The sequence below is a fragment of the Plectropomus leopardus genome, chromosome 3 (assembly GCF_008729295.1).
Source record: "Plectropomus leopardus isolate mb chromosome 3, YSFRI_Pleo_2.0, whole genome shotgun sequence".
In the NCBI taxonomy this organism is placed as follows: Eukaryota; Metazoa; Chordata; class Actinopteri; order Perciformes; family Serranidae; genus Plectropomus; species Plectropomus leopardus.
Genome location: NC_056465.1, coordinates 10,631,158 through 10,658,734, shown reverse-complemented (window position 1 = coordinate 10,658,734; position 27,577 = coordinate 10,631,158). Strand labels below are relative to the sequence as shown.

Here is a 27,577-nt window from a genome sequence, read left to right as displayed (position 1 = left end):
TATATATATATATATATATATATATAACTAAAAACATTCAGAGCCACACATCAACATGTTAGTCCTGAATTTAAAAGAGACTATAATATGTATGAACTTTCAATTCAAATGCAAAATTGATCTCTGACCCTTTGGTTCTTTAAAGTTTGTTCGGTCTTTGTTTTAATGGAGCTTTATGACACAGAGGAGCATGTCAGATTTCAGATACACAAACAATGTACCAGTTAATAGAAGCTAGGCTGTCCACTGTGTTAAAGGATAGCAACAACATGACTGAGTGCCATGCTGGATTTTTCAGTCTTAGTTTCTTTCTTGCTCTAATTGTCTCTCTCTCCTCTCTCTTTTAAGAATCACGTTCTGTGCCGTTCATCTTACGCCAGTAAGAAGTTCCAAGTCAGTTTGAGAGAGTGTGAATTCTATCCCCCAAAGGTAAGTCCACATTGTAAACATCAACCTTCACCCTAACATACTTCATAATAGAATAGATGTAGTTTTATTTCCAAAACTCTGAAATGTCTTGTTTACATTATTCATTAATTTTGTACACATAATTTAACGGTTTGCAGTTCTATGCAGATGCACACTGCAGAAATACACTTCAGCTAACTCTGCTGGCTCTCTTCTGAACAGGACACTACTGCTCTTGGCCCTGGTGAGCAGGAGCGTGTATGCATGACCAGTCAGGCTGCAGGGCCTCCAGGGTTTCCCAGTCTCCCAGATCTCCCTGCTCTTCCCGATCCCCCTAGTGATCCTTATCCCCATGGTGGCATTCCTGTCCCTCCTGGATTGGTACCTAGCAGGTCCAGGAGAAGCTTGGGCTTTAATAGGCCCGCATTGGATTCCTACCACCCCCTAAGTCCCAACCATCCCTGCCATGGATCCGACCAATCTCTCCACCACATTTGCCCCTGGCCTCTTCCTGACCAACAACAAACCCCAAGAAGCTAAGCCTGAGAAACACACGCTTAATGAATCACGAGTGACTGATCCTAACCAGAAAACTTCTAGATCAGTCTCTGATGTATGTGAGAAATGCTTAAGTACTTACAGCATAATACAGAACACGTAAAATAAACCATCTAGGTGTCAAACTTTGTGACGCACACTTCTTTCATTGACCTATCATGTGACTTTTATCATACATAAGGCTTTCTTAATATTCTCAAAGCATCTTTTTCCATCCAGTATGGAGTGTACCATTGGCATAATTAATGTTTTTCCACCTTAAATTGTAATCAGGGTTCCCACCCCCTAAACATCAAATTCAAGGACATTTTAGGCCAGATTGTCTAAAATTCAAGGACCCAGAGAGGTTTGAATGTGTGAATTATTTTCAGTTGTGCCATGTTACAAAGATGACAGACAACATCAAAACTCCAGTCTCCATTCTTGCACAAAAGATACATATTCAAGCACTTTCAATGATCCATGTTTATTTTCAAAAACTTTCAAGGTCTTGACCCCCCCAATTCAACTTTCAAATTCCTTACAAAAAAATTCCATAAACTGATCAAATTAGCATTGAAATTAATAATAAATATCTTCAAATTCCATAAATTGAATAAGCAGCCGTGACTGTGGAGCATGAACATGCTAAACTAATTGTATTTGTTATTCCATTGACCCATGTGTGTCTATTATACTCTAACACTGCAGTGTTTCCTGCATTATGTAGTTTCCAGTTCAGGATTATTTTCATTTAAAGAAAGCTATCTTTGATTTAAAGTTTAGTGTGTAGGATTTAGAGGCATCTAGTGGTGATGTTGCAGATTGCAACTGAAACTTCTACTGTGTGCCAAGTGTGTAGGAGAATTTTGGTGATAATACAGTGAGCACTTGAATCTGCATGGAAAAGCTTTACATCAAATACAACACTTCATAACTTAAAAAAAACAAAAGCATATAAACATGTAAAGATGGCAATTTTAATCTAATATATTAGGAAAAAAGTTTAATTTTAAAACCTAATGCATTCTCCATGATCACTGGAGTCACACGTACACGTTTTAACCACAGATCAGAAGAAAGACGTGTAAACAATCAGCACACACATTTAAAAACAAGCGTCTTCAACACATCAAGTCCGTAACAGTTTATACACAAGCTGAAGACAAAAAGTGTATTATGAGAATCAGATGATTTTACTTTCACCTGGAGTTGAAACGAAAGCCATTCTGCTTCATGCAGAGAAGTACGCAGAGGCTATAGAGGGCTTAGCTCTCTGAGGGAACTCTGGAAAAAAAGGAAACGGATGTGTCTTTTAAAAATTAAAATTAAAAACCCAATTTCTTTTAAATATCTAAAAAAAAAATCCATTCAGACTTTTAAATTCCCACAAATATTTAAGTTAATGAATCTGCTGCTTGGAAATCCTCAAGATGCCCAGAAACAGACAATGCAACAATTGCCCGAACAATGCAGTGACTGTCCAGGTGTGTGAAAGTCAACACTATTTAACTTCTTCCTCATCTCTCTTTTTTGTCCACATTGTGTATACAACCAGTTATCAATTATTGAGACTACAAAGATGCACAAAAGACCAGAGTTCTTTGTGAAAGATGGGAGGGCAGGAGGAGGCCATGACACTGCCATTCAGAGCAGATACAAACACTTGAGCCCTTTTTACAAAGAGATCCTGCAACAGGGCCGCAACAAGGTCTCTTTATTACACCTGCTTTGCTCTTTAAACAGAACCAAAGACGGCAGGCATAGTGCCACTCCAGTGTGTATTTAAGATAGCTGGCCAGTGTTTGAGAAGCAAAAGCGAGATGGGCTGCTGTTCTTTTCTTTTTCAGGTAGCTGCTAACTGCTGCTAGCTGCTACTTAAATCTCCCGATGATGGGCTGCACACTTAGTATGCTGTCAAAATGTCACAACTGTCCCGGCTCGCCGGCTAACTTTTACAGACGTTGATTCGGCCGTGTTGCTACCTCTACCGTCTAAATTCCAAGATTGTACTTTTTATACAGAACAGCAAGATGGAATAACAGCCTTCACACTCCTCTGCCCAGTGTCCTTTCCTGTCCAACACACCATACACTTCGCTGGCCCTGCACTACATGACATTCTCTGCTAAAGCGGTCAAATTAAAGCAGTATTTACTGTTCATGCTGAACATACTGAAGCTTATAGTCCATGCAGTGCTCTAAATGTTGAGTGGTTTTACCTTTGTGAAGCAGATTAGACGACAGACCATAGATTGGGATGCTGTCATCTCTCCTCTCAAAGTACTTTGAATCCAGACCCGCGGAGTCTCTGCTGAGGACAAGAAGACAGCACATGAGCACGACGAATAGAGTGAAAAAGAAACATCCTAAAAGTATTGATCTAAAACTAAATTTCCCCACCGACAAACTTCGAAACTAATTTTCATCTAAAGCTTGAAATATTTCAGCATAAGAAAAGGTAAACAAAGTCAGATGCAAAGCCCTCTTTAGACTACATGTAATATATTGTTCATACACAAGTATTTATATGAGGGAATAAAAAATGTAAAAAATGTACACCATCCAAACTCACGTCTGTCTGACGGCTGTCGGCACTGATCTCTGCTCAGCAGGAGTGACATCAGCAGGTCTGACTGTCTGAGGATAAAACTGCGCCTGGAAAAACACACTGATATCTTTAACTGCTGTCAGTGTTAACAGTTAATAGATTTTTATACGATTAGTTTTTTCAAGTGAGGCATGAGGCTTGAACATTAATGTTTAGCAGCACAGCCAGCCGGTTTCTCCTACCCTCAGTCCTGTTGTTGCGGGTATAAGTGAAGGAGTGTCCACACATTCAGGAGGCTTTCTGGTCAGCTGCTTTTCATTTAGCTGCTTGTTAAGCCAATTTATAACTGTGGGAAAAGAAAAATATGAAGAGTGGGGTTACAAAATGGAAAAAACTGACAACATTGACAAGGTACTTTGATCCTAAATCTATTAGCCTATTATTTATTATCAGAGTGATGTATAATGTCAGGACTCTTTCAAGTGCTGCATATTTCCATCATTACTCAGTTGGAGAAAATCTTCAAACCAGGGCTGTATATTGCAAGAATCTGCCGATTCAATATTCATCAAAATTCAATATGATGGGGGGGGGCATTGTTTCACAATATTTCGCATGGCAATATTGTACCGATGTACAGACACTACAAATCAATTTTGTTATTATATAAATCATTAACACTGCAAACACAAATTATACTTTTGATAGGCTACTAGCATAATGAGATCAATTGCTTTTTTTCAGTCCACTTTGCGGCAATAAAAATGATTGAAATAGGATGAACAGACGCAAACTGTCTTATTAGATAAAACACATCCTGAAAAAGTTTTCCTTTGGGGATATAATTTGGAAAAAAAGGTAAAAGATAATATGTGTTTTTCGCAATACTCAGTATATCGCAAAACATTTAAAACTGCAATCTTATTGTATCACAATTTAAGTATTGTGATGATATTGTATCATGGGGCCTCTGGTGATTCCCACCTCTATTTAATATATTGTGATACTGTAAACAAAGCTAAAAAAACATGTTGTTTAATTTTAGAACATTTTTCGATGCTAGCGTTGCACCACTGAAGGATCAAACAGGTGGTGGTTTCAACACAAAGCAAAATTAAGCACTGCTACTTTGCTGGTAAACCACTAACTTAGAATCGCTAGTGTTTTTGAGAATTAATGCAGTATTACAAAACATAATATTGTGAAAGTTAAGTGTATCAATATTTTGTTACATTTCAACTTAAAACTGTTGTTTCTCCCAACTAACAGGAATACACCTTTGTTTTTTTAGGCTTATTGCCATGTTTAATACAACAGATTTTCCACACATGGGCTGGTTACAGGCTTCTTGTCAGATGTTTTCATTAGCACTACTTTATCTGGAAGGTTTGATAATCCTTTTCTGTTTCTGGTAAAAGATGTTGCTGTTACTTATTTAAACATAATTTTAAAAAAATAAATAAATGCACAGACTTATTGCATTGAGGTTTAAACCTATTACACTATACTGAGCAAAATGTGTCCTTAGCATCAGGTATTGAAAAGTAAGAAATGTTGGCACTGAATGCTGAGACAGATTGTAAGGTGCAGCGCACAAAACAGAAGAGACAAAACTGTACGACCTCTAACTGTAGTTAGAGCATTTACCATTAAAAAGATAAAGAGACAAGCTTCCTCACCATTCTCATTTGTTTTTAACACCTCTCTGCTTTCATTTAGCTTCTGTACTGTCGTCTCCAGCTGCTCCTTTAGTTTGGAAACCTGCAAAATATGAATGATATTGTCATTACGTTCATACTAAATCATTTATTTTCTCTATAAGCTATCGAGCTTGCAAACTAATGTTAGCATTGTTCCCAATGAACGGTGGTTTTATTCAACGAGCGCAGCTGCAGAAAAACATGTGTGTTCATGTTTGTAAATTAAATAAGAAGTCTTCAGCATCGCAGCTACGACTTGACATTCAGAGTCTGTGCTGTGTATCTGGTGTCAGAGTGACCTGTGCTGACGTTTCTGCGTCATACAAATATAGTTTAAACTGAAACTATAGTTTAAACTGAAATATAGTTTAAACCTAAGACTGGGAACTAACAGCATTTACACAAATAATGCAAAACTAGGAGTAAGCATCAAATACAAATAAAATCAATACAAATAAAAAATATGAAATTCCTTCACCCCCCTCATGGTTTACGATTTTTTTTCCCTCAAAGGAGAATACAGGAAAAGTGACAGCGCAGGTACGTATGATGTAGTAGAATAAAATGTGCAGTTTCAGTTGCACTTTGAGTCTGTACAAGGTTGAAAAAAATTAAGAAAATAAAAAAAGACAGCTATTTATTTAAATGATGATAACAATATAAAGCACACACTCATACTTGAGGATATGGAACCAGATTCCACATTATGCTCGTTGTGGCTGACTCAAATGCCAAAACTGTTAATATTAACCTTAAAAAAAAGCAAAATGTAAACAAAACCTTTATTTTTAGACTTACAAAATTGCATTTTCTAATATACAAAACCTTTGTCTGGAAATCCTTTACTATGGGCGGCTGGGCAGTTTCTCAATATTACATTGATAATGTGATATTATTTTAGATTTAGATTCTGTCCTTGATTTTAAATATTGCAAAACCATGAATGTTGTCTTTTCCTGCTTTTAAAGCAGCATTGGAGTTATGTGATGTAATTTTGAAACATACTTGCCTTTACCTGCTTAGTCATTATATCAACATTACTGCAGATTTCTTTTAAATCGAAAAAATTTTAATGTGTAAATGTTTTTCCGAAGTACCAATAGTCAACCCTACAATATCGCAGTAGCAATATCGATATTGTGGTATTTGGTTAAATAATATAATTGAATTCCTCCATATCGCCCAGCCATTTTCTCTAAATAAAACAACACTTGTAGTACAAATTAACAAAAGACTTTTTCTCTTTATTAACTAGCATGTACATGTACAAACCCCATTATCTGTACATATAAGGAGCTCAAAGAGAGGCTGTGTTACTTTACAGTTGAGAAAGGCAAAAAGGGCAAAAAAAAACTACTGAAACAGTGTTTCTGAAGTTTCCATGCTTTGAAGACCTACCTGCTCATCCTTGGTGATGAGCTGCTGCTGAGCGCTCTGCAGATCCTTCTCAACAGTCTTCAGTTTTTCTGTGGTGTCTTGGAGGACCTTCTCCTGCGACACAGTCACAGTGTTTTTGACTTTTATTTTTCCAACCAGGCCTCGGACCTCCCCCTGCAGCTTCTTAATGATACCATTAGCCTGGATTAAAGAGAAATAGAAAGAGGTAAGAAATTGAAGTGGACCACACTGAAAAACAAGGTGCAGTTATACACTCAGTCAATAAGCACAACCAGGGTTTCTTTTACTTGTCCAGGCCATTTATATCACTGGGGGTAAGCTAAATTTAAAAAACACCCCTCTTTATAATTCAAAGCAACACCTGAGTTCAAAGACTTAGAGAAGTAACCAAATCTTTGAAACGATCCCACTAAGCACATTTGTATGTACACAAGAGAGACTGTTGGGTAACTGATTGACTGATGGATAACAGCCAAAAGTTACTGACTGACTAAAAAGAACTGAAATCATATCAATCACTCTTATTTTTCAGTTATTCCTTTATGTGTTGAGTTTAAGGTCAAAGTGTACCAGTAGAAGGGAAGCCTGCACGCAGCTTCACAAACCTTAATCAGCTCCTCAGACAGCGATTTCACTGTTGCCTCAAGTTTTCTAATCTGAAGTTCTTTACTTTCAGCATTTTCTTCTACGGATTCCTAGAAAACAAAAAACATTAACAGTACAAATACAGAAAGAATACTAGACAGAGTGTGTACCAAAAGATAGATAGATCTAGTGATATGCAATATTTTTCTTACTCATAAAACCCAATAAAAGACAAAAAATAATTTGTTTTTAAATATTCTCTGATTTCTCTGATTTTGGCCCTCTACCCAAACCTAATGGTTCTTACTGAACTGATCTTGACAAACACATTTGTTTCATAAAAACAAAATAAAATAAAATAAAATAAAATAAAATAAAATAAAATAAAATAAAATAAAATAGTGAATTTGTTGGGGACTATTTTCAGCAGCAGATTAATCAACATTTGATGCTCTAGTGAGTATGTGGGGCAGCTAGAAAGTGTATTTGGGATTTAGTGGAAATAAACTGCAGTGTGTGTGTTCATGGTAATGAAGCAATTTATTCTGGCCCCAGCAAGGGGCAAAGGTCAGACGAAGTCGCATTGGAAACTTGTGGTCGTAGCTTTAATCCTACAGCGCGGTTAAAGAAAATAAATTGAGCCCACGGAAACAAAACCTCAACAATCCAAACATAAAATGACATTAAACCAGGAAAATATATTTGATATAAGAGGAACTTAAGCTGAAGTGTTATGTTGTTTTTTCCTCATTATGGTTTTTTAAGTGGGTGAAAAAAAACCACACATTTGAAGCTGCTCTCACCTTCTGCTGCTGAGTGGCCTCCAGCACCTCTTTAGTGCGTCGCATGAGCTGATCCTTGTCTTTGCTCTCCTGTTCCAGAACGGCCACTCTCATCTGCAGCTGGCTCACCAGACGCTCCTTGTCATGGACCTCTGTGTCCAGAGTGCTGTTCTCCCTCCTGAGAGACAGGACCTGCTGCTTCGAACGCTGGCACTCCTACACACATAGCAGCAGGAAATAATCCATAGCAGATGTAGTCATCAATTATCAATCTTTGAATAATCGTTGTTATTTAGAGGTGGACAAAAGAATAGAATAGCTTACACCACAGGAAAGGGGTGCTGAAATTTAGTCTTTCCTTGACTAAATCAGAATTGTTGGTAGTCATTGTAAAACACACAATTCAGATACATAGATAGATAAATAAATAGATAGATGTAATTTATTGATCCCAATTTGCGTAATTATTTTGTTACAGCTGCAAGTTAAAAAGCATCGCAAAGGAGCAGTAAAAACACGGTGATACATATAACACTCCTAACGAGAAAAAAATTAAACCTAAACATATTCTGTAAGAATAAGACATGCATAGAAAAAATCTAAAGATACTGAAAATACGATATAAAGATTATGCAACAATACACACAAATAAAGTAAGATAAAAATGCTAAATAGCAAAACAATAATTTAGATATATTATAAACATAAAACACAATCTACATAAACAGTGCAGATTTGCTGAAGTTTTAGTTTGGCAATGCAGTGAGGTAGAGTGGGAGAGTGGGAGTTTGTGCCGTTATTAAACAAACATCTCATTAAGTGTCATTCAGTCAGTCGTCTCTTTGCTGGTGTAATTTCATGATAACGTGTGCTGTACTAATAATGTGCTGAACACCACTAAGAGTGTGTTTTCAACCACACAGATAATAAGAGATGGGGATTCTGCGTAAGTAAACATTTTCACAGAACCCGCGCGTGTGTGTGTGTGTGTGTGTGTACACATGTCAACAACAAAGTGAGGGAGTCGAGGTCAGGCCATGTGTGCTGACACACAGAGGACATTCTCAGTAATAGCGGCGTGGGATGCACCGCCATCCTCTGGTCTTGTAATTTAAATGTTAAAACAGATAATCAGTGAAATCTGTATGTCTGTTAGTGTTTTAAAGCAGTTAAAACATATCTTTACTAAGTTCTCAAACTACAATGTGAAAAAAAATGTTGCAGTGTGAAAGTGAATGCCCATAGTGATGAACCTACAAAGAATTATCAGCTGAATCTGCCTCTACAGAGCTTCATAATGATTTTCTGCTGATTGTTAAGCTTTCCAATCTCAAAGCGTCATTTATTGGCTGTAGCAAGTAGCAGTTTTCTTTGAGAAAGCTATAAAAAGCCACTGTACACTACCTGCTCACCACTAAAAAGCACACAGACTCAGTTAGCAACTAGCTGGTAAACAGAGTGGAACATTTAGCAGCTAAAGACATAGATATATTTTCCTCGGGATTTGGCAGACACCGAAACAGAAGTAAAAAAAAAGTGAATATTGGACTTTCGCTCATCAGGCGGACAAAAATATAACTCCAAATGAATGTTGCTCTGTAACTGGTGGAGGTGTAAATAAGCGACTGTTTGCTAACAAATTTGCCAGATCAATTTAAAAGGTGATTATTGTCAAAGTTGTGTTAACAACTTATTTCTACAGCTACCCAAAAAAATCTGTGGTCGCAGTTTAAAAGCTTCGGTAATCTTGGCCCAATCATTCTTTATCCTCGTTCACTTACCTCCTCTGCACCCGCGAGTTTAATCTTCAGGTCCCTAATGGCAGACTCGTTCTTGTATTTCCTCTCTGTCAGCTCTCTGCAGGAGGCCTCCAGCTCCGTCAGTCTGCTCTGAAGCTGCTGGCTGCTCTTCTTATGAGCGCTCTCCAGCTCGTGGCGGAGCTGCTCGGTTTGCTGCTGAAGCCTGCTCTGTAACTGAAAAACACCAGAAAGACACATAAACATCTCTCTCTCGTGAATCCTGCAGCACAATCCACCGATATGATTGTGATCCATATGTTTGGCATGTTTCTAATAAATGATGGCTTCCCTAAAAAAAAATCAACCTGGTCGTCTTTTTAATAAAAATATAACAATGTGATTATCCTATAATGACAAGCACATTGGAAACATAGTCCAGGACAGATCTTGAGTCTTACCTCTACAGACTTCTCTCTCTCTGATTGTAGCTCCTGAGAATGACGGCTGGACAGCGAGCTGCTCTGACTCGTCCACTCTGAACGCAGTTTGTCCAACTCTTTGGTCTTTTCAGACAGCGTCTTTGGGAGACATACAGATATTTTAAGATCAATACTCTTTTCTTTTTTTTAAACAACTCAGATAAATGGACTGCATTTGTACAGCGCTTTTCTATAGACAAAGCACTTTACCGATGGCCTCTCATTCAAACCGTCGAATATTTGTATTGAACTGCCAAATCTAATTCGACTGACACAATTCTGAGTCAGGTAGAGCCCTAGTTCGTTTTACACAAAACTCTGTTTGACCATATCACTGCGTGCATAACACCCACCACTTTGCCTTGGTTGTTGCACTCACTCAGCTAAAATAAGACCAATATGACAAAGCACACCTGTTGGGCATAACTCAGCTGCCTGGACAGATCATCTTCAGTCTTCTTAAGCTTCGTCTCGAGGGCCTGCTTCTCTGCCTGAAACATGGAGATGACATGTCTTTATAAGCACGACTTAAGGAGAATAAACAATTGTAGTTAGAGGTTATATGGAAAATAATGGATGCTTTGATAAGATGAATGGACTGAAACTTTTAGGTTCATCGGCTGTAGCCTAAAACATCCATGTGAAGGTCTGCATGTGTTGATTTTCCAATTAGAAGACATTTACTTTTGTAATCTTTTTTTTGGGATATGACCCTCTTTAAAAGTAGACAAACAGGAATTATATTGTCAACCAGTTCAACAAACAGCAGTCATAAAAGCTCTTTGTGTTGATCACTTGACTTTTACAATTCATAGCTCTACACAGACAGTACTGTGAGGATGATGAGTTCTGCTGAATAAGCCAACCTTCAGAGAGGAGAGACACACTGCCAGATAGTCTTTAATCTCTTTGTCTGAGCCTTGAACGAGACGTAAAGACAAGTGGTTCAGGTGTTTGAATGCGTTTGTCTCTACAACGCTGAAGTTGGCAGGGCCCTCGAGCACTGGAGACTGACTTGACAAGTGCAGGAGAAACCTGTAGAAAAAGACAAACAGTCATGTAGTGTGTGAAGGTGTTTTACTTGACATTATATACTGTATACATCTCTAATAATAGTATGTACTTAGAAGAAAATGAATTGAAATGTAATAATTAGGACCAATACATCATATCAGTTCATAATGTAAAGCTGAATTTATTTAGCTGAACACTGTGATGTTGTGTGGTGGTTTGCATTTTGTCTAACCTCGGATTGTCCGACTCTTGCTCAGAGTAGCACAGATTAAGCAGGTCAATAAACTTCTGAGGAAATGAGGCAAAGTCGATCAGTAGCCCCTGCTGGACCTTCAAACTACACAAATAACAACAAGGGAAGATAACATCAGTGGAAGTTAAAAGAAAGCTTCTTCATGACATCCTAAATTCAAATACTGAGTGTTGTAATTTAGAAAAGCCCACCAATGCTTACCTTTGGAAATCTTCCTCTGATATAGAGAGGTTGAAGAGAAAATATGGATCTGTATCATCTGTTAGTCTTACGAGTAGATCCTAATACAAATACAAACAGCAGAGGGTTAAGCCACCAGGGATTTGGCCCATCTTTAAGAGCATATAAGGCCACATTGAAAACTGAAGTGGAAGGAGCATGCGTGTTGGGAGCTGGCTTTTTTCTCCAATTAGCAGACTACTGAGGATCTAGAGAGCAGACTTTTTAAAAGGTTTATGCAAATCTCTTACTCACCCTTTTGTGTACCGGACTTGTTGTCGAATGAAGCTCAATGGTGACACGGATATTTGCTTTCCTGTAAAATTAAGCAATTCAAACTGACACTTTAATTACAGATATATTTTTAAGTGTTTTCATATTCTTTTAAAAAAGAATATTTAACATTTTTTTAAAAAAATTTAAAAAATAAATTTTATTCTTATTTTACATTATGTCCTGATGCTTTTGCACTGTTATGCACCAAATCACCGAGTCAAATTTCTTGTATGTGCAAACCTTCTCTGCAATAAAAAAAATTATTTCTGATTCTGATTAACTGGAAAACAATGGCCTGGCTTCATGTATGATATATTATATTTGCAAAAAAAGAAAATTAATTAATTTTTTAAAAAGATGATAAAACATAGTTTGTAATAGCAACACAACTGATATCAAGTATTTTTTTTTGAGCAATGCCAATAGCTATGGAGACATTATTTACACACTCAAGCACACGTTCCCAACTGTCTGGTACCTCTGGAAAAGGTGGTTTAGAGGAAAATGGTGTCTAACCAGAGGACCATCATGGACAGCATCTCCCACCTCTTATGTGACACACTGCTCAGACAGGGCCAATGTGGACTGGCTCTGTGACCCATATGGCCTCAGGCAGTTGGGACTGTGTCCCCTTGTACTTATTTACTTACTTGTTATTGTACATTCTTGTTTTTTAAAGGTAAAGTGTGTAGGATTTAGGGGGGGTTACTCGCAGAAGTTAAATACAATATAATAAGTATTAGGGGTTGACAAGTTATCGGCCTGGTCGATTATTGGGGCCAATATTTGGCATTTTGCCGTTTATCTACATCAGCATTTTATGTTAATGATCGCTGATAAAATTTATTAATTAAGAAGTGCAAAAAAAAGTGTCACCATGGGAGGATGTAAAACCTCAGGGAGCTATTTTTATTTATTCAATTTTGCAATTAAAAATTTCACCTGACTTTATAAAAAAAGTTGCTGGGAACTTACTGTATTTGATGTTGGAAGATTCCATTTTGATTAAACTTTTGCTCAGGCATTTAAACAAAGTTTTGTGTTGGGGTTTGTTATATTCCAAATTCTAAATACTGACAGAAAGATCTTTATTTATTTATTATAAATGTATATGGGTTTCAAATATCAGTTATCAGTCTCATATACTACTTATAGTCTGTATCGGCCCTGAAAAACCAGTGACAGAAGATCTAACCGGTCGACCCCTAATAGATATATTTGCTTAAGTCATATGAAAATAAGAATTGTTGTTTTTTTCTTAAGCATCCAAAGTTAGCAGTTGCTCCAGCAGCGTCAGACAATCACTGATTTTTAAGGTGAACCCACATTATTCAGTGTTTTTACTAATCTAAATCATCTGGTCTGTTTATTTTGGAGAGGAATTGACATCTGTGGATAATTTGGCTGCTGGCAAAAAAACTCCTGACCAATCAACACCAAAGGATTTCTAACCAGAAGAAGCTTTGGCTGGTTGTAATCTGCAATCCTTGACGCTAGATGCCACCAAATCCTACACACCGCTCCTTTAAGGCACTCTGTGTGCTGCAAAATGCACTAAATACATACACGACTGCTGCTTACTGGAGGTTTACAATCAGTTTGTCATGATTCACTCAAGTATCACAGGCCTGTGAGCTGAGACATCACACGGGGTTGTTGTTTTTTTTTCTTGGTGCACTGTTGTTGTTTTTGGTTGCACTAGCTATACTTCATATTTTTCGTTGCACAGTTGTATAATGAATAATTATTTTTTCCTCACTGACATACCGTCAGTGAAGGTAACAGTAACTCAGCAGCTGAAGTGCATGGTGCCCACATGAACTAATTTGATGTTTTACAAATGCTGTTTGAGGGTGTGCGTAAAAATAAAAATAAAATAAAATAAATAAAAACAACCAATTTAATATGTAATTATTTCGGAGTATTCTGAAGGACCAGTTAGCTGTTAACTGATTGAACGCGTTGGCAATTGTTGTGAATGTACACTTGAACTAAGTGACAGGTTAAACCTAAACGCTACTTTCATATTCTGTATATTAAAAATTATTTGGTTATTAAAATTATTTGCTAACATAGCCGCTTTAAACTTAAAACACATTACAGGGGTGTCTTTGCCCGGGTCTTCAGCTGAGGACGTGGCTCAGTCATGTTACAGTGACTCCTCTGATGTCAGTGTGCGCGGCCTCACCTCTCCTCGCAGTCCCTGCACCTCACGTTCACTTGTAACACTTTGCTAAAGAGTTCCTCCATGGTTTCAATAAACTTAAGGAGTCGTTCACTGACACGTTAGCGAACCGGTTAACGTTAAAGAAGCGGCTAATCCTGACAGGCGTTGTCCTCCATCACACGGAGTCCATTTTGGTCGTGTTTTCTCTCTGTGTTTTTGATTTGGCGCTTTACAGCCGCCAACCGAATCGCCCAGGAAACGGAACAGGAATTCTTCTTCTTCTGGTAGATTTGCGGCAGAACACACACAGCAAATGCGCACTGCTGCCCCCCGCAGGTCATTTACAGAACTACACCGACTGAATTAAATCCCTATGAAGAGCCCAGAGCTATGGACCAAGTTAATTGGGTTACAGATTTTGCTATTTCACAATCTTCTGTGATGAGTATTGACTTCAATGAATAATACGTAACTCCAATTTCAGAAACAACTGCTTGCACGTGGCTTCTGTCTGAAACTGTGTTCCAAACCATTCCCTATCACAGAAAAGTGCGCTATGTAAAGTGTTTGCCATTTTGTGGTAGTGTTCGAATTCTCAGGGGTTAATTTCATCCATCATATAGTGCACACTCTAAAATACCCACAATGCACAGCAAATTTGAGTGAACATGTGATGTACCCTACATTTTACTCCCTATACCACAATGCAATACAGTGCAATACAATGTACAAAATCTCTTTCGGTTATTCCCACTATAGTTCACTATTTAATACACATTACAAAGAGAATAGTGCAAGGGTGAATTAGTGAATGGTTTCTAACACAGCTTGTGTGATTCACACTTTCTGCCTCTCCATGTATGCATTTTCCATGCGGGTGCTTACCAACCAGTGCCAGCCAATGCTTCAGTGCACAGCCACCCAGTTTCAGCCTAGTTATCACCAAATTGATCCATTAGCCTATTCTTGTATTTGACTCATGTTTTGGCAAACTTAACTTGTTTTAATGTCACAGTACATCATCATATATTTATGTATGTGTTCCCTTCATTGTAAACCATCAAAAAGTAGTTTTGCTGTATGTATGTAAAGTCAGAAACATCAAAAACAAATTGAATGAGTCATTCAATAATCAAATGATACTTTTATGTTTAGACATTGATATATGTTCACAAGTTACGTAGAGATCACAAGGACATCACCTGCTGTTGATTTAGGGGTTACAGTCACAGTGGTCTAATTTGACTTGAGGATGCTGTTTGTCGTCACAAACCTTTCTAAAGCATGGAGAAGAATTTTCCAGCATGCTGAGCCTTTTTTTGTCACATCACTGGGACATACACACATCTGTCCATATTTAAGGGTGACAACTTTTCATAAGATGAGGAATATCAGATTTGGAACAGGCCTGTCCGGTGTAAAAAGATGATTCAGTCCCACAGTAGGAACAGAAATTTTGCTATTCCCAGATGTTTAGATATATCGGAGCTTCACACAAGCATCTCATTTCACAGACTGTGTGCAAACAGAGAAGCTTGTTGTTTCTTGTCAAACACTGCAGCCAAACAGAGTTTCTCTGTCTTTGGTTCTTGTACAATCACTCCATGAAGTTATACAAAAACAAGAATGCTGTAATCAGTGTGGCTGTCAATCAATAATGAATGGTGCATAAATGTTTATACTCATCTATTACACAAACCAACCTCGCTGGATTGTACTTCATGCCTTACCTGTACCCAAAACAAGACACCTACTCAATTTTGGAGTGGGTTTCTAAAAAGAGAGTTCAGGCAAGTCTCCACAGCCATCATGATGTGGGCGTTTATGAAAAAAAAAAGGAACAAAGAGGAGTTCTGATGGTTGAATTGTGGTATAGCTTGTTTATTAATGGTATATTTTTGCATAGGGAAACATACTCATTTCCAGTAATGAATCCATCAGCATTTGCTGACAGCAATGGCTAAATATGGTTATAATGACATATTATCAAAGATGTTAATATCCCCCACAGCAGAATAACATTAGGCCAGAAACACTGCTGTCACTCAAACTATGAGACATTCAAACAGGAAAGGAAACCTTAAACAGACAGCTGTCAGTCTGTGACTTCTGTTTTAAATGATCATGAGGAGACATAACTATGCCACAGTGCTGACATCATTTCCTGTCCCTGTCTAAATGCAGTCTCAGAGGAACAGTTTACGTCATGCAAATAAAGGTTGATTATTGACATTAGCTTCAGCTGAAAAACACCCAAAGGAAAAAGTACTTAAAGCTCTTGTTAAAGCTGCTACAAACTACATCCAGTCCAGAGCAGCAGCCCTTTCCACAGTGACCGTCTTAAGCCAGGGTTCGTATCACCACGTCGGCATTCCCAGTCTGGAAAACAAACGGCCTACAGTCTCTTATTTTCATGTATTGGGATACCACGATGTGCATTGTTGTGTGTTTTGGGTGTTAATTAAAGTTATATATCAAGTTAATTAATCAAGTTTCACATGAAAGTTCCGATACAATCCTTTCTTTATCTTTGGGTATTGACGATAGTGCGATAATGCACTCTGGGGTGTTCCAATATGAAAAATAAGAAATATATGGCATGAGCACCAATCCGCTTCCCTTCAACCTTGTCAATTATTTTGAGGTATTGGGGAAACTTGGTATCCCATGACTAAATGAACAATAAGATGTACAGTTGATGTGAAAAGGACTCTGGTCTGTGTGGACTGTAGTCATGCAATAACTGATGAAAGCCGTTCATGCCTATGCTCTCTCTGATGTAAGGGATATATATCTGGAAGCAAGCAAAGCAGTCCTTTACTATAATATCTGAAAAAAAGTAATGAGAAATAAAACCCTTAAAATATGAGACTGCATCAAAATGTTCTCTGAGAAACAACTCTTTCGTTCGTTACAAACTGTTTTCAGCACATGGAGTTCAGTGTGCAGAAGCAATGTACCCGCAGATACAGAAATGAATCAATATGGCATCACTGTCAAAGGAAAAACTCTACAAAATCTGATTTTCATTAACTAAAGAGAGGTTTTCTGACTGCTGTGAGTCTGAATTACAGAAAGGGTTTGGAAGGGCCATTAAAAATGAAATTCAAGTAAGAAACAGCAAAAAGAAACATACATTGGAGTTACAAGATTTTCAGGCAACAGCAGCAGTGGGGTAGAGTGTTGAATAACATTAGTAGTTTATAGAAAAGAGCCCTCTATGAAAACATCCCCCAAATCCCTTCTAAAACTGAATTGTTTAGATATCCTTTCTTCCTTCAACTGCAGCTGCTAAGCTAACAAACATTTCACCACCAGCAGTACTGCTGCTCATTTACAATTACAATTGCTTGCAATGCTAACCATAACCTACCAATCACAATCATAAAGCAGTTTTGATTCTGATATGATGCATCTTTAACAGGAAACATTGTTTGGTTATTTTCTGCTAGCAGTGCTGACAGTGGTCAGAACAGCACTTGGTTTGTACCATAGAGGAAAGAAAAATCTAGAGGGAACTTAACACCAAAATTTATCCCAACCAATAACAACTTATTAATCAACATGTAGCTGACAAATTTAAAAGACCTTCAAGAATTGTACTTTTGTAGAAAATGATCATCTCTATAGTGCATATTTCCACAGAAGAAAGCTGAATTTCTGACTTTTCAACCTGCCATCAGCAAAAAAAAAAAAAAAACTACAATCAAGTCAGCTTAGCAGCTTCAACCAAGTTCAGCACATCACTGAGTGGATTCATTCATTAGTTCATTTACACTGGGAATACAGCATGCGACACACTGGCTCCAAATGAGGCAACATAAAGATGTGGTAGTAACACTAAACCGTAAGTTACACAAAATCATAAGTAGTTACTAACTAGGATGAAATTAGAAAATGCTAATGAATGCATAGTTACATCAAAGGTTGTAAAGTAGAAGAATATGTTAATGATCTGTACTTTGCAAATGGTTCCTAAAGCAGATAAAGGAACTCATCACTGGATCACCACAGCTAATGCTTTAACACTGTTCAGGAAATACTTGTTAAAGGAATAATTTACCCCCAAACAATCTTTTATATACCAATTGCTAATCATGCGCTATGTTGAATTTGTGAAGAAAACTGTTTTTGCATGTCTCCATGGTGAACAAAGAATCCAAAATTCTTGCTGACTTCAAGTAAAGGGGGGCATGTTTAACAAAAGCAAAACCATATCAGAACATCTGTTCTGCTCACACAACTCTTTCAGTATAATCTAAGTCTCATTTATCTAGTTGTATGCTCAGTACTTCCCAAAACATGCATTTGCACTAAAATCTTACTATTTTAAACTCTGCTTGTGCATTGCATGGAAATCCTATCTTTGAGCTTGTTCCCTGGCGAGGAGATCTTCTGTCACTCTCCCACACCTGCCGCTTCCTGGCTTATGAACAAGCTTGAAGGTGGGATTTTACTGGAATGCACAAGCAAATGCACACGCTTGCCCAGGTACCCTACTACAAGATTGTTCATGCAAAAGTTAGTAGGCTTTTAGCTAAAATGCATGTATTTTGGAAGTACTGAGCATACAACTGGATAAATGACACTTGGATTATACTCCATGAGTTGTAAGAACTTGTAAACAGATGTTTTGATATTGTCTTGCTGCCATTAAATGTGGCCCCCATTTACTTCAATTCATCAAGAATTGTTTCTGTTTTTGGATTCTCCGTTTACTGTGGAGTCATTTGAGAAAAACATTTTCTTTGCAAACTCAACAAACCACAGAGTGAGTAACTAATATACACGTGGTCATTTTGAAGGCGAAGTATTCCTTTAACTATTGATTAATTAGCATTAAGTTGCTGATTTGTTCCCTACTCTGTCTTTGGTAACCTTTTTGTGAAGTGGTATCACCATATCTTTGCGCTGCATTTGGAACGTGATAGCCTTTTTCTAGCACAACTCTGAAAGGGGGCAAAAACAGGACACAGCTTTAGTCCCTGAACCTAATCCAACCTAAGATATCGAACCATGAACAAATAAACATTATCTATAGTCTGTCAGTGTTTCCTCTAGATTTTCTTCAGCTCTTTGGGTTGTTTTATGGCTTGTTACCTCAGGACCTGCACAGCCCACCTCCACTAGCTCAGAGCTGGTGATGTTCTCATTACTGAGCAGCACCAATCCCTGGGCTGAAGTGTGTCACACGACCACGTAGTGTTCAGACATAACGCATACTGCAAAGCACAGCATAAAAAATTACCTAAAACTAGCAGTTAAATGATAGGCACTGCTTGTTGAAATCTTCTCTTTTTTTTAGTTTCAATGCTGTTTACCTGCTGGTATATTTAAAAGCAGAGAACATGATACGGTTACATGCCAGTGTTCATTCATGATGTGCACTACTTTCTCTCCAAGTTCAGTTTTGTGATGAACACAGTATTCACGTTTGACTTGAGATGGGGATTTTTTTAGACATCCTGAACACGTGATTTTTGGCATTTCCTAAATTGGACTTCTAGCTTCCCCTTTAACAACATTTGAAAGAAATCTTCACAAGTTACTGAGAGCTGCATGGTATTATACCTCGTCTAAGCTGGTTTGATCGTACTGTATTACATGTTGCATTTTGGCTTGGTGGTGGTATTTTTCTTATAATAAATGTATTACATGTAGCTGCAACACCTTCAGCACACAGAGTTAGTCTGCCACTCAGCTGGCTGGTGTTATGTAGGGAAGCTATTTGGCTTTCTTTGTGCATGTTCTGTTGTCAGACTGCTAGTCAGTGATACAGGGAGGAGTAGAGAGGAATAGAAATGAAGAGAATTCACACATCATAACATGCGTCAAGACAACTTCAAACCTCTCATGACAGCTACGAAACACACAGTGCTTTCAAACAGTGCACATATTGTCTCTAAGTTATGTAACCGTTTAGAATTTCAGTTTTGTTTATTTGTCTTGGCTACAGGTAGAGCTCCTGATAGACAGTACAAAGCGAAAATACGATCTCTAAAGTACATCATGCTCAGTAATCTTGGACATTAGCTAGAGGAGACAAAACAACCACGAAGCCACTACATCACCCTTATGCTGTGTTCCAGACAACTCCAAACTCGAAAATTCCCAACCTCCCCGAGAAAAAGTAAAATGGAGCGCCACTGAATGTCAGACTTCCTGCCTGCAAATTTGGTGCAAATCCATCAACCCCAACTTCATGAAGAAGCAGTTGTCATACAACCATAGGAGCACTCATGAAATCTCAAATTGTAAACAGTTCACTAAAAGCCAAACTAAAGTTATTATCTAGCTTTTTAGATACATTTTCAGGTATAAAGGGGCCATAAAATAAAATATATCATGGCATCTATTACCTCATGCATTGTTTTTCTCCTCTGTTCTGTTTATATCTGCAAGGACACGTGTGTACTTGTGTGTACACTTGCCAAATAAACATTAGTTTATCATAATTGGCTTTGTGCAAAGGTTGGAGGTTTGAAATCGAAACTGAAAAATTCCAACTTCTCACTTTGACTGGAACACAGCATAACAATTAACATTATTAACATATTTAAATGTATTGCATTTTTAGCATATTTGTATTGGGTTATAGAGAATTATATTTGCTGTTGGTGTTATTGTGAGAGACTTTAGTTGTCCTCTATTCTGTCCAGCCTTATTTGAATCTAAAAGTGACCTATCTTTTTTCTGACTGTGGGCCAGAGGTTCCTATAGTGCATTTGCTAATATCATAGTCTATAATGATATCATATAATTATCTTACTGCCTGTAGTTTTAGGGACAGCCCTGTGAGTACCACAGTCCAGCTTCATATCTGTTGTTGCTGGTTACACAGTCTTCATGTATCACCATGTTCATTTAGGGCATTATTGCAGCCAAAATATCTTTGATTGAAGAGTGCAAACATGAAATCACAATTACAGCTTGGGCTGGTATCCATGAATCTAGCTCTTCAGCTGACATACAGTAAAGCTCTGAATTATTAGCTCTGCCAAGCAGCTTCTGGTCCTGCACTGCTAAAGAGATTTCAGTAACATTTAGTGGGAAGAAAAAGTTTCATGTATGTATGTGCAGGAGCCGCACCATGTTGTGGACATTGAATTATTAATATTTATTTATTTAAATTTTCATTAATTCAATATTTCAATGTATTTGTCAAATGAAATCACATAAGATACAATTCCACTGAAATTTAATCTTGTCAGTTCCTTAAATTTGTGCATTAAAAAGATTTTAATGATCAATTCATTTATATGTTGTAAAAGCACTTTTCACTTTGGCTCATAATTTCTGACAGAACTCACAACGAACACTGACTGCAAATAATATAATTCATTTAGAGGACAGTGCAGCCTTAGCAGAGGTATGCATTCTTGTTCACCTTAACTTTACTTGACTTCCGAGATTCTCTCTCTCTCTCTCTCTCTCTCTCCCAAAACAACCTTTCATCATTCATCATCGGTCACATGGCTAAACTTTACAAGCAGCCCACACACAACCGTTCCCATTTCATGGGTCTCTTACTCTGCGGCTTGGCCACCATCTTAAGAGAAAACGCACAAACATTCTATACATCCTTTTTATGACCGGTAAGTCCATCTTCAACATGGTTTTACACACACTGCTGTCTTTAAAACTATAATGCTACAAGCAACATGATTAAAACAACTCAAGAAATAACTAAAAAATAACCTAATAACCACGTTAAGTAAGAATAGCATTAAGTGCATGCATCCATATAAAACTCATCTATGGCCTTTTGTAGTATCTAGACGCACATAATTCATCACGTGGTCAGAGTCATCATACAGGCTAATGGACGGTGTTCTTGTGGCCAGAAATAGAGCTGCAGAGCCTGTCCAACATGTTTCCATTAGATTGGATTGAGTGGCTTGGCCACATTGATTAAATGCGTGACAAATATTCACAATATAGTAGTAAGACTTCTTCCTGCAATAAATACTATTGATGTGTTTGCATGTATTTAATACTTAATATTGAAAAACAGGATGTAGACGGAGTTCAAAACTGCTTCTTTTTGTCTTGTGAGTATTAGGCAGGACTTGCAACCAGACTTGCCATTTTTCAGATCCACTGTAGCCATACTGCGATAGTGTTTCATTTACAACATGCTGGTGTCCACCTTTAAGGACAACACACATATAGTTCATTTTCAACACTATGCAACACATAGCAACACTGTCAATGTCCTCACGCACACGCACACACGCGCACACACACACACACACACACACACACACACACACACACACACACAAACACCAGCCGACATTTCAGCCCTCAACTCAAACAGCAGAGCCACTGAACCAGATCAGCTCTATGAGTGTAATCAACACTTGGTTATGGCAGGATGATGTCACTGAGAAAAAAAAAAAAAAATCAAACCTTAAAGGAACAGTCCGACATTTTGGATGTTACAGTTCTTTCCTTTAAAAAAAAATACAAAATAAACTGACAGCTATCATGGGATGATTAACTTTTCACATGATCACATGTCTAACTACAAAGCTTTGGTCTTGTGATACAGGTGTTTGCATTTTGAGGGCAGATCGTAACCATTGATGCCATCTGTGATCTAGGATTGGGGTTTAGATCTCCCCTATATATGACCACTTGTTATCATATGACCAAAGCTCAATATTTAGGACACCTGAGCCAACTCAATCAGCCGATGAAACAAGTGAGATGTGGTTGAATGCAAAGGGAAATGGTAGGCCTAAAATTAAGATTATGTGAGGTAAGGGTTGGGATGTGTTTATCTCAGCTTAGCCAAATCCTAAACTAGTAAGGCAAGGTATAAGAAAATATCTGTATTATGTTTTGTGATGATGTATCAGTTCATAAAAATCAATTTTAAATTGTTTGCATTTTTCTTTCTTTTTAAAGTTGTTTACATAGATACTCCACCAAGCTGATATCCTCACGTTCATTCTTTTGCTCAGATTACACAAAAAGTAGCAGGTAATTTTTATGCATATGGTGATGTTATCTTTTTATTCAGTTTTCCTAAAATTGGATTTGAAAGAAAATCAAGATATATCATCTTGTTCACAATATCGTGATATATCATGAGATATTACGATATATTGAACCTTAACCTATGTATCACGATACATATTATATAACTAGATTTTTGCCAGTGCAAGCTAAACGTGTGAACTGTGTGTAGGCTGAGTGATTGTAGGCTACTGAACAGTGGGATGACCGATATCATGTTCTTTGCATTTGACTGACTGTGATAGTGAACAAGTGCATTTTCCAAAATGTCAGACTTTTCCCTCTGCTGTGAAAATAACTTACTGTGTCTTTAGCGGGATCGTAGCAAAGGATAATCCCAGCCTCTGCTAAAGCTAATGAAAACTTTCTTTGAGCTGACATTCAAACTAGTATCTCAGCTTGCAGTCAATACACTGCCACTTCTTAACCTAAAACGGTGTACCTGCTACACTGGTTAATGTCAAGCAATCACACATGCAGCTTTTTTTGTTGTTTTTTGTAAGTGCTACCAGCTGTACCATGAAAAGTATGATCACCTTTCCATAATGTATTATTGTTCTTTAACTAAAGGCAAGGCACATAATGTGTTTTATGAAATATCGTGCAAAATAGAAGTTTAATAACAGGGCTATTATTAAAATCTAAAGAAATAGAGAGCCCTTCAATCCACTGCCGTCTGATGTAGTACAGAGTACAGAGGGAGGAAGGGAAGGAGGAAGAGGAAGAGCAGGATAGAGGAGGAGAGGTATCATCAGTTTGAGCCATGCATTCATTAGGTCAACACAGCGACCAGGGCAGCACCATGCAGTATACATCAGCTTTAACTTTAACCAAACCTTAAACCTTGCCCTTACAAAACCCAGCTCATATCAGCACCTTCAGTATAAAATCGGAACCCCAAATAGACGCTAACACTAACCCCAAACCCTGGGAAAGGAAAAGACACGTGAGTTCAGAATGAACGCAATTTTAGATATGGCCTGACTGCACACAGAGTCAACAGAAAGGCGCAAATTCAAGGCAGCAAACCATTACGTGGGGATGCATTGGAGTGAGTGGAAATTATTTCACCTTCAGTAAAAAAACATCACACTTATTCCAACAGTCTGACACCAACATAAGAGACAAGAGGAAAAAGGGGAGATACTGGAGGAAAACGTGAGACCGAACTGAAGTTTCTGCTGATTTCGAAGTCTGAGCTGTCACACAAACAAACATAGCTGCTCTCTACACACATGGTCGGCATATAAGATGCAAGCTAGAGAGCCTGTATACAGCTGGTTTACTAAATGTTTAGGTTATCCCATTTGTGACCTCACCACGCACTCTGAATGTTACTCTATGAGCCTTCGTGGGGAAAGAAAAAATGTTTACTACTTTACTACAGCAGGCTGCATCTTCAAAGGTTTTCGTGCTTCCACAGTTGTCTGCTTTCTGCCACGAATGACAAAATATTTTTCTAGAGTGCAAGGTCTCCAACGCTTTCATTTATTTGTGGCAGTCCGCCACAAATAAAACACCTGCCACCACAAACAGATTTTCTATTTTTGGAGCTGGACTGTTAGATAGGAGTGCTGTTCAAATGAATATGCAGCATTTGGTTATGCATTGCATGTCTCAGAGGTAAGAGCGCACTCTGGGCACAGACGGAGCAGCAGAACATAAGGCGCGCGTGAAAGTGAAACCATTAATTCTGCTGAGTCTAAAAGTCTGCATTCACTCATCTATCAATGTGATCAGCTCTGACAGATTGACAGATGAATTAATATCCACCCCACAAGTAACAAACTGCTGGTGGGGGAAAAAAGTACTCATGAGAGTTCTGCCTGCGCTGCATTCACAGACCCACAAAAACCTCAGAGGGGACACAGAATGATACAAAGGAGCACACACGGCATTTACAAGAAAAACACGTTTGCGGTTGTTGTTTCGCCCTTGGAAAACATTTGATCTTTCCAGGCAGCCAGACACCTGTGGGACCTCAGCTGTAAAAATGATAATGTTTTGTCTTTTCCCCTTCTCTTTGTGCAGGGAGCACACAAAAGTAACATCTTCAGAAAGCAGAAACTCCAGTGATAATATTCATGTGAATAACAGACAAAAGTTTGCTTGCCATTCAATCTGATCACACCTCAACACAGGAACACCAACCCACATCCCCAGGCAACACATTTCAATAGACTGCTTTATAGTTACAAAGCCTTGGAGGTTATATGGCACAGATTATAAAATATTAGCCTCTAAAAAATCTAATTTATATTCATCTCTAAAGAGATGGTGCACGAAATAGCAAAAGGCCAAAGTGCACATACTAAACTACTGTTACATTTGGAGTTTGCATTGAATTTTCCAGACAAATATCAATGATGATTTTTTTTTTTTAATGGGATTCTGCTTCTGCATTCAGATGAAACAGACTGAGTCGCTGTTACCCCTGACCTGGACCGGGATTCATGTTTGGATTCTATTAAATGCTGAACTTGTTAAACATTTAAGAGGATTTTAATTAACGTTAAAACGCAGCATGTAAGATTTCAAGCTATTAAATGTCTTTCAAAAAGATTATAGACTAAGTTAAGCTGTGAAAAGCCAGAATATTGCTCACTAAAGCACTGTTATACTGCAAAGACTGTGTCAAGGTTGGACACAGAAAAGCAAACTCTGGTTTTAAATGCTTGATTTGTTGCTTGTTGCCAGTCGGTAAACCATCAAGGTTTGACTTAAAAACCAACCCTAGCACTGTGCCTAACCTGTCCTACTGCTCTTCTGAACCCCAAACCAAAACCGTTTCTCCACAGATCATGTAGGTTGGGGTTGAGAGACACAGTCAGGAACACCTGCTAAGCCAACACTCCTTCTAGAGCCGGACAAGAAACCTGGATTTTGTGCTCAGTTCAAGTCAGCATGCACATGACATGTTGTCTTCACAACCACGGACAACTTCAAGAAAAACACAGTACGACCCGCCAGCTTGGTAACATGCCACATCATTAACTTAATCATAGTGCAATGCCCGCTTTCTAATCTACCTACACACACGTACAAACCCCGTCACTGTGTTCTCTGAGACACAAACAAAATCTACACAACATCTCCTCCAAACAGAGCAAGGATGAGTGTGTAAATGCAGGAACCGTATACACAATCTGACATACACACGCACGCACGCACGCACGCACGCATACACACACACACACACACACACCACACCATGCTACAGTTTCAAACAGTTCAGCAGCCAGTTTGCCGCTGGCTGTGCTGCCACGTGTGTCTTTGCCGTTTCTTTGATGCAGGTGCACGTCTCCTCCAAACACTGTGCCTTTGGCTGGATAACTACTGTCATGACAAAATGATCAGCATCTGAAGGGAAAGAAGCAGCAGGATATTCATGTAAAAAGATGCCCTCTGCTAAACAGTCGCATCAGGGCTTCACTCTCAACTGGTGTCCAACTGTAGCATTGTGTGTTGTGTTGGAGGAGGCTTGAATATAGCTCTTATTCCACTGTTAATTGTTGTTTTCGGATAAAAAAGCACAATCAGTCTTAAAAACATGAGCTTAGCAAAGCAACTTAATGGTTTCAGGCTGATGATTGTCAATAAAAAAGACAAAGCCTCTGTCTTTTGGTGGGAAGAGAGAAAAAAACTGCTCTGAACTCTAAATTTTCTTATCAATAACACAATAAAAAGTGCAAAAGAAACATTACATATTAACAACAGGATCTCTCTTTCTAGTCGGTTCAGAAAAAAAAGGGAGGCTTATTTGCATATATTATAAGCAGCACCTGCAGCGGAGAGGGGCATTCTGGGTGTTGAAGGGGGGGGTGAGGTCTATGTCTGTCCCAGGGAGGAGGCCTTATACTGGATTTAGTGTAGAGACCCGGGGTACAGGGGTAAAGGCTGACATCCATTCCAGGGAAACAGACCTTATCCCAGGAACACGGTTAGGTTACAGGCTTCTTAGGATCCGGTGTGCCGAGGCCCGGTTCTGGTCTGCAGTTCATCAGGACCAACCAGACATCTGCGTAGTCCCGTTGCTCTCACTTGAAAAACACACCTCACGTCAGCGGCCATTTGTGAGAACCATTTAGTGTCACTTAGCGTAGTTCATTCTGTGGCTGCAAAATGGCTGCGTGAGAGCAGCATCCTTCCTCTGTCCATGCTGTCTCTTCTGGGTGCATACAAATATAGAAATATATAACACTGTATATTTATATATATGTATGACCACGTTTTGCTTCTACAAAGCGGAATATATCTTTCCTCCGGCAATGTCTTGACAACTTTGTTTACTTTCCTCGAGGACAATACTGCCATGACAATCACCTTTCCTCCAGAGTTCACTCAGTTGCCCAGATACCAGGACTGTAACAGAGACAAAGATACAATTAGCATCGACCTGGTTAAATTCTAAATGAATAACCTCAGCCTGCATCTCTGTTACTCACA

The 27,577-nt window shown here is 38.3% G+C and overlaps 2 protein-coding genes and 1 long non-coding RNA gene across 5 annotated transcripts in view; 1 reads left to right on the top strand and 2 right to left on the bottom strand.

The window, feature by feature from the left end:
• The first annotated feature begins 232 nt into the window (after positions 1 to 232).
• Positions 233 to 1,091, top strand: LOC121937605. The gene is made up of 2 exons (XR_006105175.1): positions 233 to 429; positions 631 to 1,091. It is a non-coding gene; the product is annotated as an uncharacterized LOC121937605 (long non-coding RNA).
• Positions 1,092 to 1,181: 90 nt separating this feature from the next.
• Positions 1,182 to 14,320, bottom strand: sass6 (SAS-6 centriolar assembly protein). Of its 2 annotated transcripts, none has more exons than XM_042480923.1 (16): positions 14,129 to 14,320; positions 11,920 to 11,980; positions 11,647 to 11,726; positions 11,425 to 11,529; positions 11,045 to 11,213; positions 10,592 to 10,669; positions 10,158 to 10,277; positions 9,742 to 9,933; positions 7,982 to 8,176; positions 7,199 to 7,288; positions 6,594 to 6,773; positions 5,175 to 5,256; positions 3,738 to 3,841; positions 3,520 to 3,602; positions 3,167 to 3,258; positions 1,182 to 2,232 (listed from the first exon to the last, which is right to left on the bottom strand). In XM_042480923.1, the coding sequence occupies exons 1-16, from the start codon at positions 14,188 to 14,190 to the stop codon at positions 2,180 to 2,182; spliced, it is 1,746 nt and encodes a 581-aa protein (XP_042336857.1). In that variant the 5' UTR covers positions 14,191 to 14,320; the 3' UTR covers positions 1,182 to 2,179. The 2 variants fall into 2 exon arrangements, with proteins under 2 accessions (XP_042336857.1, XP_042336865.1); XM_042480931.1 differs by having other exon boundaries at positions 3,167 to 3,255.
• Positions 14,321 to 15,967: 1,647 nt separating this feature from the next.
• Positions 15,968 to 27,577, bottom strand: part of nfic (nuclear factor I/C) — a 45,652-nt gene continuing 34,042 nt past the window's right edge. For both annotated transcript variants that reach the window (XM_042514345.1, XM_042514350.1), the window contains exon 13: positions 15,968 to 27,493. In XM_042514345.1, the coding sequence (XP_042370279.1) occupies positions 27,473 to 27,493 (21 nt within the window). In that variant the 3' untranslated portion in view covers positions 15,968 to 27,472. The remainder of the gene's footprint in view (positions 27,494 to 27,577) is intronic.